This window comes from Triticum aestivum, chromosome 7D, assembly GCF_018294505.1.
Source record: "Triticum aestivum cultivar Chinese Spring chromosome 7D, IWGSC CS RefSeq v2.1, whole genome shotgun sequence".
NCBI classification, from domain to species: domain Eukaryota; kingdom Viridiplantae; phylum Streptophyta; class Magnoliopsida; order Poales; family Poaceae; genus Triticum; species Triticum aestivum.
This window is the reverse complement of record NC_057814.1, coordinates 213,819,864-213,829,496: the sequence shown is the minus strand read 5'-3', so window position 1 is coordinate 213,829,496 and position 9,633 is coordinate 213,819,864. Positions and strand designations below refer to the sequence as shown.

The window sequence follows — 9,633 nt, the reverse complement described above, 5'->3', positions numbered from 1 at the left end:
GTGCTCGAACAGGTAGCTAGCGCCTGCAGCGTGCCCACCTCATTGACTCAAGGCCGGCCCATGACGAACGCGCAACATAGTAAAAAAAAAGTCTCGCGAAAAATGCACACAGAAAAGGTGCAGGTACCACGAATTGAACCCGCACCATGCCAGGACAACCAGCGAAGTGCTTTGTTAACCACCAGAGCTGCTAAGCGCTAGTGATTGATAGGAACGCGAAATGTTAAAGAACCATTGTATCTGCACTATTTATTAGATTTTTGAATTATCTGAAAACAATTTGGAATAAGTTGTTTATTTTATGTAAAAGAGTTCATCACATTTCCAAAAAAGCTTACCAATTTGAAAAAAAATAGTTCATCAAAATTGAAAAAAGTGCATTGATTTTGAAGAAAGTTCATTGAATTCGAAAAAGTTAATCGATTTCAAAAAAGTTCATCGAATTTGAAAAAGGTTCATCCATTTTTTTAAAAAAATTCATCGAATTTGAAAAAAAGTTCATCAATTTGGAAAAAGTTCATCAAATTTGAATTTTTTTATCCATTTTTGAAAAGTTCATCCAATTTAAAAAAGTTCATGAAAATTGAAAAGAGTTCATGGATTATAAATAAATCAACAAATTTGAAAAAAGTTCATCAAATTAAAAAAACGTTCATCCATTTTTTTTAAAAGCTCATCCAATTTCAAAAAAGTTCATCAAAATTGAAAAGAGATCATGAATTTTAAAAAGAATCAACAAATTTGAAAAAAGTTCATTGAATTGAATAAAAATTGTAATCAATTTTGAGAAAAAATTTCATCCATTTTAAGAAAATTTCACGAATTTGAAAGAAATCATCAAACCAGGAAGAAGAAAAACAAAAAAAATAAACTAAAAAAATGAAAAACAAAAAACAAAAAAGAAAAAGGAAAAGGGAAAAAGAAAAGAAAAGTTGGCAGAAGAGGTTATTACTTCAGGCTTGCTGGCGCGGTGGTTGTTGGCGCATAGTTCTACCCTTGAGGTTCCCGAGTTCGATGCTCCTCACGCGCCAAATAGGAATTGCCTGGGTGCAGACTGCAGAGGGAGCTCCTTTTCGGCGCCTTATGTGCCGCTTACCTCTTCTAAAAGAAGAGGCAATATGATAATAAATCATCTTATTCCCATTTAATATATGGCATGATCATTTAACATAATAATATTCTGTCGAGCTATCGAGCTAAAATCGAGCGATCCAACATTGGCTCAAGATCGGCTCGTTTCTCGATCAAGCTACATAAAGTGTTCAAACTCAGCTCGTTTCTTTTCGAGTCCATCTCGAGTCGAGTCAAAAAACAAGTCGATCTCGAGCGGCTCACGGGCCTCGAGCTTTTCTTGAACCCTAGTGCAGAGGGAGCTCCTTTTCAGCGCCTTCTGCGCCGCTTACCTCTTCTAAAAGAAGAGGCGATGAAAAAAATAATTGCGGAAGACAGGATTCGAACCTGCGCGCCAGCGTATCATATTCAGCCAGAGGAAACGACGCAACAACCACTACACCAGGACCGCTTTGGTGTTTATAGTCCAAAACCAAACCTATTTAATACTTCTTCTATTACAATACATAAATTCTGGACACATATAAATCATTTCAAAAAAAGAAAACGTAAGTTTGAAAAAGAAAATCATAGATTTGTAATAAAAAAAAGTTCACTAGTACGGATAAAAGTTCAATTTTTTAAAGAAGTGCATGGAATTCGGAAAAGGTTCATCAATGTAGAAAACAGTTCACAATATTGAAATAAAAGTTCACTGATTTTGAAAAAAGTTCACAAAATGTGAAAGAAGTTCGTCAATTTTAAAAAAAACTAATCAAATTCGAAAGAAAAGTTCATCAAATGCGAAAAAGTTCATCGAATTTGAGAAAAAGTTCATTAAAAATTTAAAATGTTCATTGATTTAAAAAAAGGTTCCCCGAATTTATAAATAAGCTCATCGATTTTCAACAAAGATCACCAATTTTTTTAAAAAGTTCATCGATTTGGAAAAAAGTTCAAATTTTTTAAAATAAGTTCATCAATTTGAAAAAAGTTCATTGAATTTCAAATAAAATCATCGAACTAAAAGAAAGGTCCATGTATTTGCAAAAAAAACATCGAACCAGGATGAAAAAAAGAAAAAACTGAAAATGAAAAAGAAATAAAGGAAAATGATAAAAGGAACAAAAAGAAAAAGGTAAAGGAAAGAATAAAAGAAGGAGAAAGCTCGCTTTTAGCAGATCTCGCATAGTGGCGTGGTTGTTACACCAACGTATCTAAGGGCCAACTTTTGGCAGCTTAAAAAATAAGCCGCGTTCTCCCCAGCTTTTTTCATAAGCCGCCTCTCTTATTCATTGAGGCTTCTAAACTAGTTATGGAATAACTAATTTATAAGCGTCAATAAATTTTGGGGACGGCTTATTTTTTAAGCTGTGGAGAGGCAGCTTATTTTTTAAGCCGTCCAAAAGAACTGGCCCTAAGTCCGGAGGTCGCGGGTTCGAATCAGTTCCAGCGCGTCGGTTTTGTTTTTTGCGGTTTTAAACACAGAACGAAATACCTAGATGGGCCGGCCCAGATGAGCGCCAGATAGGGTTTTTTGCGGTTTTAAACACAGAACAAAATACCTAGATGGGCTGGCCCAGATGAGCGCCAGATAGGGTTTGCCCTTGGACTTGTGAGAGGTTTCCATCCCCGGAAGCTTCCCGATCCGTCCAGTCCTATCGCCGCCTCCGCGCTCCTCCAATCCGATCGCCTCGCCGCCGGTAACGAAGCCTTTCTCCCTCTTTGTCTCTCTGTCTCTCGCCTCGCTCGTCTCCTCCATCACTCGTAGTCTCTCGATTCGCTGGCCCTTGCTCGGGCGAACGGTGAAAAGTTTGCCCTCCTTTTTTCCTTTTCACTCGATTGTTACAATCTGCCGCCTCTTCCGAGTTATTGGATAGGGTCGGTGATATTGGTGTGGTCTCTCCGCTGTGAATCCGTAGCTTCCTTGTAGTTCCGGAAGTACGAAGTTTTGGGATGCAACGGAATGATGCAATTCTTTGACTTGTCTTATTCTATTCGCGTGGAGAGCTTGCCAATTTCGCTTGTTTTCCTTCTAACCAAGAAGATGGAGGTTTTCCAGATTGTGGCTGGTTGAAATGATAAACTGGTATTGTCCTAAGAGGGTTATGATTTGTGTAATGTAGCCCTTGTGACTATTATAGGGTACAACGAAATTGGAATTCTGCTACATGTTTCCTTATGTTCTGCTCCCCCCCAGAAGTTTGAATGCAGCAGGACTTTTTGATGGATGTCTGTATTGCTCTACCGGTCTATATTCCATTTGATGACCTGTTTGATGCTTTTTTTTTTGCAGCCTGGAATCTTGTTTGATAACCCATAAACCATGTTCAAGAAGAATGTTGATGCAAAAGCTCTACAACGTTTGTCAGGTGCTGACAAAAAGAAGCTGAGAAGAACCGCCAAGCAAAGGTTTCCGCAAGCATCTGATGATGATCTAGATGCCATTCTTCCTCCAAAGGTAATGAATTTTCGGAGTAATAACAGTATAACCCTATAACATGCTTCCTCCAAAGGTATTAAGTCTTGAAAATATGTTACATGGTTTTAGCTCGCCAAGTGGTTCAAGTTATATTACATCAAATATATAATTGTACTTACAATAGATAGACTGGTCTACTTTTACATGCGATAGCTGTGAATTTTCAGCATTCATCCCCACCCACCTATCTAACTGGCCTGTATTGTTTATCAAGTGAAGTATCAGCTGTATTATTATCTACCTTATATTTTGTGGTGTTGCCAGTTTACGGAAGAGTGAACTGTATATATCTTTTCATTCAAACTTAGTTATTATTTGTTGCATTTATATCTTCTTCATAACTTTGTGAAAATATTGCGTTGTGGATAGGTTGAGATAACAGTCGCTAAGTACCCAAGCCGGACTCTTGTTTATGGCATAGAGGGCGAACTGCCAATGCTATTCGACATTGATGGAAGAGGCCATGAGCTGTTTCCAACAGGTTATTTTTATTTCCAGATTGCAGAGTAATACATTTATTTTCATCTAATAATCTTAACCCTTCTCATTTCCACTATGCTGTGTCTTTTTTGTTATTGCAATTTTTGAAATGCTTATTTTGATTGTGCATGTATAAAACAAAATTTAGGAAGAGAATTTAAACATGCTAATGCTTCAAGCAATGAGTGTAGTCCTCAGTCTGTTGTTTTCTAACTATTATAATAATTGATTCTTTAATGTGATAGTTCATGTGCTTCTAACCAATTGAACTCTTTGTTTGATTTATTGGTTTTCAATTAATTCTAATTTTATGCGCCACTAACTACACACTCTAGCTTGCATGAAAAGTGACTGGAATGGTAAATTGGTACGTAGTAATTCTTGTTGACGTGCTATCATTCTGCAAGTTGCTTTTTCCAGGAGTGTATGGGTACCATAGTAGGGATGTAGGGAAACAAATAATGCACTGACGTTGAAAGCCAACCCGAACTTTGTAGAATACAGGAGGGCATATGTATCTAAGCCAAAGACAACATGTGCCTAAATTAGTATGACTATTACTTCAGCAAGAGGAACTTTTGATATGTCTATTTATTGTTTTGAATGGCTTAGTTTTCTGTTTTTATCAAATAGGTGAAAATATTATGCTTCTGCTTGGGATAGCTGAGCTACGAACTGTGGGATCCATCTTTAATGTGCTTTAATTTGTTGATAAAGTTATGAGTTGGCCTCAAATGTGATCACAGCTTGTTGTGCGTTTTAGATCTCAAGATAAGTGGATTCCTCATTCTCTACTTTGTAGCATTATTTAATTGGTGAAAATGTTGCAGTTTATGCACTCTGGAAGGTTCCTTATCTGTTGCCAGCTTTTACACTTAAGGGTGGTGAAGTTTCACACTTCATTCTTGGTGGCGCCGATCTTATGTTTCCTGGTATCAGCGTACCTCCAGAAGGATTACCTTCTTTCCAAGCTGGCCAGCCATGGTCAGTTAAAGTCCCTGGTAACCCTGCTCCAATTGCTGTAAGTTTCTCATGGTCTCTTGCACTAGTTTGGCTCTTAGTTTTTATTAAGTAATCTTGCCAAAGATGTACAAGTTCAACTTCTGGTTCTGTTACACGCTCTACACAGGTTGGGACCACAACTATGAGCAATACTGAAGCACTAAAGGCAGGATTACGTGGCAAGGCTTTGCGGATTGCACATTACTATAAAGATTTGTTATGGCAAGTTCAATGCTACTAATGCACACCTGAGTTTATCTTCACTTCTATAAATAATTGTTAAATATTATTGCAGGGCTTCTGCTGATGGTCGTTATGTTCCAAATGAAGGATTTTATGATGACATGGTTATTGAAGATCCTAATTTTGCTTCCGCTTCTCAACATATTGACTCTTCCGAAGATCCTTCAGAAGGAAAGCAAGACAAAGCAGCTGTTGATGTCTCGGAGTGTCTTACTGAAGATCATGCCATTAACAGTGAAACCATAGAGAATGTAACAGCTGGCGTGAGCGAGCTAAATTTGCCTCAGGAGAAAACCACCGAGGAACAGACCGAGGAGAAGGAACATCAACATTTGTCTACTGAAGAAATTGACTCTCTCTTGGACATATGCCTTCTGCAAGCATTACACACGAACGTAAAAGACAAAGACCTCCCCATGCCAGGAAGTATATTGTGGTATGTGTATATAGTAATTTCACATTGATGAACAATTTGTTATTCTATCCCTTCTGAGTAGGTTCATGTGACACTAATTGTTTTCCATCCGGTCATATGATTGAGATGAGTTATTCACACAGCTTTATACCGAGTCTCATTACCAAGACTTTTGATAGTCAACAAAACCATGTTTCACTCTAACCTACATCAGTAAATATTGGCATTGCTTTGAGAAAATAGATCTTGGTACTGATCTTCTACATCTAGTAAATGATAATTTGGCAGGGTGACTTCACCAAGATATCCAACTCTCCTATAACCTGCATTTTTTTATGATGCATAACTATTATCTTGTTCATCTTCTGTTTACTGTTCTGTGTAGGTCAAATCACATTCTCCCATGCAGACCTCCAGGTGTTACCCTTGATATTAAGAAGTCATCACATAAAAAACTATCCAAGTGGTTGCAGTCAAAATCTTCTTCTGGCCTTGTAAGCTAGTTGGGCAAAGCTTTTCTTTTAAGCTTCATTTATGGTAAATTAGAGGGCAGGCCTGGTGCAGTGGTGAAGTCCTCCCCACTTGTGCTAAGAGGTCCTGGGTTCGAACCAGCCTCTCTGCATTGCACGTTGCAGGGGTAAGACTAGGTTCCTATAATCCCTCCCCAGACCCCACCTTGTGTGGGAGCTTCTATGCACTGGGTCTGTCCTTTTTTCATTTATGGTAAATTAGAAGTCTATTAAATAGTCGAGAATACATTATTGTTCGCTAGATTGTCATGTATCTGATAACTAGTATAACTATTTAAGCCCTTTAAGTAAACAGATACATGACAGGGTTCTAAGGATTTCTAAGAAGCTAACTTACACACTAGGGTTTGATTTATTCATCTTCCATGTCTTTCAGCACGTTTAGTCGAGTAGAGCTGATGTATCCTATCCCTTGGTTGTGAACTCCTTGCACAGTTGGAACCTGTGAAAGGTTTTGCTCACATGGTTTTGTCGAACTTGGTACAAAAGTGCTACACTCATCCTAACATCTGGAATAGAGCATGTGTGATTGAAGGTCGTGTGCTTATTAATCTTTCTTACTATATTATACAGTTCTCTTGCGAACTTGTAAGATTTAGAAAGAGTCATGATGATGATGCATTGATGTGTGGTAATGTGGTATCGTATCAAAATGAAGTTTAATTTACGAATTATCAGTACATACTACCCATGTTTGGAACCAATGCTTTTAAATTCCTCAAGATTATCTAATGTCCATTAAATTTACAGATCTCAGTGAAAGAGGACAAGCATAAAAAGGAAGTCATGTTGATAGGTATCAGTCGCAAACATCCAGACTACACGGCCTTCAAACATCATAAGAGGGTACAGGAGGCAGTTGAACAGCATGATAACATTGTTGCCGATGGCAGCAGTGCAAAGCAACTGGAAGTGGATGAAATTTATAAGCCAAGTTCGCATGTCAACCCCATATTTTTGGCTGTTGACGCTGACACAGGGAAGTATTACAGTGCATCAGAGGCGTTTGATGTGGTTTTCAGGTTTGTTTCTGGTACAGCAATTGATTCTCGTAGTCTACAAGTTCTATGTCTGTAAAGCAGGAAGACTGCAAGTTTCTGAAATTTCAACTAATTTTATTCTCATATGATTGAAGGTATGTGGAGAAGGAAAATTTGGTCAAGCAAACAGACAAGGCCAAAGTAATTCTGGGCGCTACATTATGTGATGCTCTGTACAAAGGGGCTGTGAAGAAGGGTTCAGCATACCCAAGTGAGATCCACAAGAAGGATTTAGGGTCAACATTTGTTAACCGTATGCAAATTCATCATAGAGTAGCTAGAGGAAATGAGGTGGTCATTCGCAAGGGCGCCATACGCACTGTTCAAATCATGACAGAAAGAAGGCAAGGGAACAAGAAGATGACCCGAGTCTCTGGATTGGAATGCTTTTTGCTGGATGCTGACTCCTTGGCTTCTGAACTACAAAAGAAATTTGCTTGCAGCACCACCACAGCTGAGCTTCCAGGTATTATTGCTTTGTACCCAACCCTTGTCCACCTGTTTCTTGATAGGGAAAAAGTTCGTGAAGGTGTGCAACCGATATATGTATATGCATTACAATTTACATTATCATTTCAGGTAAAAAGGGGCAACATGAGGTCTTGATTCAAGGCGGAGTCATTGAAAACCTGGCAAAGCACCTCGTTGACCATCACGGTGTTCCGAAGAGATATATTGAGGTTTATGACAAAACAAAGAAGTAGGAGGGGTGTCAGACTCCTGGGAGTGCCGTCATAACATTGTTGAATTCTGGTTCAAGCTTGTTGTTCAGGCTTGTTGTGAAAATGTGAAATGTTCTCTCAATGCGCTACTCACGTTTGTTGTCACTACCCATTGGACAATATGGTGTTTGCTTAGATAGTGAGTCTTTTGGTGGGCGCTTGAGTCTCGTATTCATGAATTATTTGTGACGTCAAAACAGATCCCTTTCTGTTTACAGATGGTTGACAATGATATGGTAAGAATGATATGGTGACAAATGATCTCGGCGACAAAGGAGAAGTGGAAGAAACTGCCTCACCCGGCGGTCCCGCCGTGGGCCCTGCACCTCCTAGGAATCATCAACGCCGAGGGGGTCGGCTTGACAAGGTTCGAGACTTCGTGGGTGGGGTTGATAATAAATGGGGTCCGATCAAGCTCAGGGTGGCCGGCACGAGGGAGGTTGACATCACGGACACCTTGATTTTTGCCGCCTTTCTCGTCGAGGGTCTGGTGCCGCCTTTCTCAAGCTTTCTCCGCGCTATTCTGGAGCATCTTCAAGTACACACTCTCCACCTTCACCCCAACGCGGTCCTGGTCCTCGCTATGTTTGCTCATTTGGACGAGGCAGTCATTGGGGTGATGTCGTCGCTGATGGGAAATTGATACGTTATTTATAATTTTTTGACAAATATATTATTTTATAGTACCATTCTAATGTCTTTTCTCTCTTAAATTGTAAGATTTATATGAAGAGGGAGATTACCGGCAGCTGAAATTTTGGACCTGAAAAAGCTATATTAGAGATACCTATTCTGCGCGAATCAACCTGTGGTTGAGATGGTTAGGTGGACAGTGGTATCCCTAACCCACCAGGGTTCAAATCCTGGTGCTCGCATTATTCCTGGATTTATTTCAGGATTTCCGGCGATGCGCTTTCAGTGGGAGGAGACGTTTCCGTCGACGACGAGGCGCCTATGGTGGCTTCGTAAATCTCAAGATGATATGCCGGCTCAGTCTCTCGGAGGTGCTCATAGAGGTAGGGTGTACGTGTGTGCGTTCATAAGGGTGAGTGTATGCGCGTATATATGAGCGCTTGTGTCTGTACTGATGCTCAAAAAAATTGTGTCTGTACTGATGCTCAAAAAAAGAGATACCTATTCTGCTGTCACGGCCCTAGATTGTTGCTTGTAAATAGTTGCGTCAGAGAGCATCATGCATCATATTTAATTTTAGTGAAATTTGAAATGAGGAAATTTGAAGCCTCCAAATTTTAAATAAAGGGCAAAAATCCTGAAAATGCATTCAATGATTCCAGAATGACCTTAAATAATGTTGGTTATAGTTTGGCAGAGGTTTTGTGCCCAACCAAAAATGATGACATTTTTATAAAATACTTTGGGCCTTGAATTTAAATCAGTATTGTATCTGAATTTGAATTTATATTCTTATTGTTAGAATATATCTTCAAATGTCTCTGAAATATTTATATGCATTTAGAAAGGTCCAGCTAGGTCACATAAATATTTACAAAAAGTTTTGGCACTGGTTTGAATTTTGTTTTGATTTTCAAATAGTGGCAAAATAATTAATTGAAAACAGAAAAACGGAAAATAGAAAACAGAGAGAAAGACTCAACTCACAACCTACTGTGTGGACAACACTGTAGCTGGCCCAGCCCACCTCCTCGCC

At 39.0% G+C, this 9,633-nt stretch overlaps 1 protein-coding gene across 3 annotated transcripts; it reads left to right on the top strand.

Moving 5' to 3' along the window:
• Positions 1–2,628: 2,628 nt before the first annotated feature.
• LOC123165338 (eukaryotic translation initiation factor 2D) lies at positions 2,629–8,179 on the top strand. 3 transcript variants are annotated; one of them, XM_044582967.1, is made up of 10 exons: positions 2,629–2,753; positions 3,347–3,511; positions 3,902–4,013; positions 4,843–5,033; positions 5,142–5,236; positions 5,310–5,693; positions 6,058–6,166; positions 6,953–7,224; positions 7,338–7,708; positions 7,822–8,179. In XM_044582967.1, the coding sequence occupies exons 2-10, from the start codon at positions 3,377–3,379 to the stop codon at positions 7,944–7,946; spliced, it is 1,794 nt and encodes a 597-aa protein (XP_044438902.1). In that variant the 5' UTR covers positions 2,629–2,753; positions 3,347–3,376; the 3' UTR covers positions 7,947–8,179. The 3 variants fall into 3 exon arrangements, with proteins under 3 accessions (XP_044438902.1, XP_044438905.1, XP_044438903.1); XM_044582970.1 differs by lacking the exon at positions 2,629–2,753 and adding an exon at positions 2,837–2,855; XM_044582968.1 differs by lacking the exon at positions 2,629–2,753 and adding an exon at positions 2,907–3,139.
• The last annotated feature ends 1,454 nt before the right edge of the window (positions 8,180–9,633 follow it).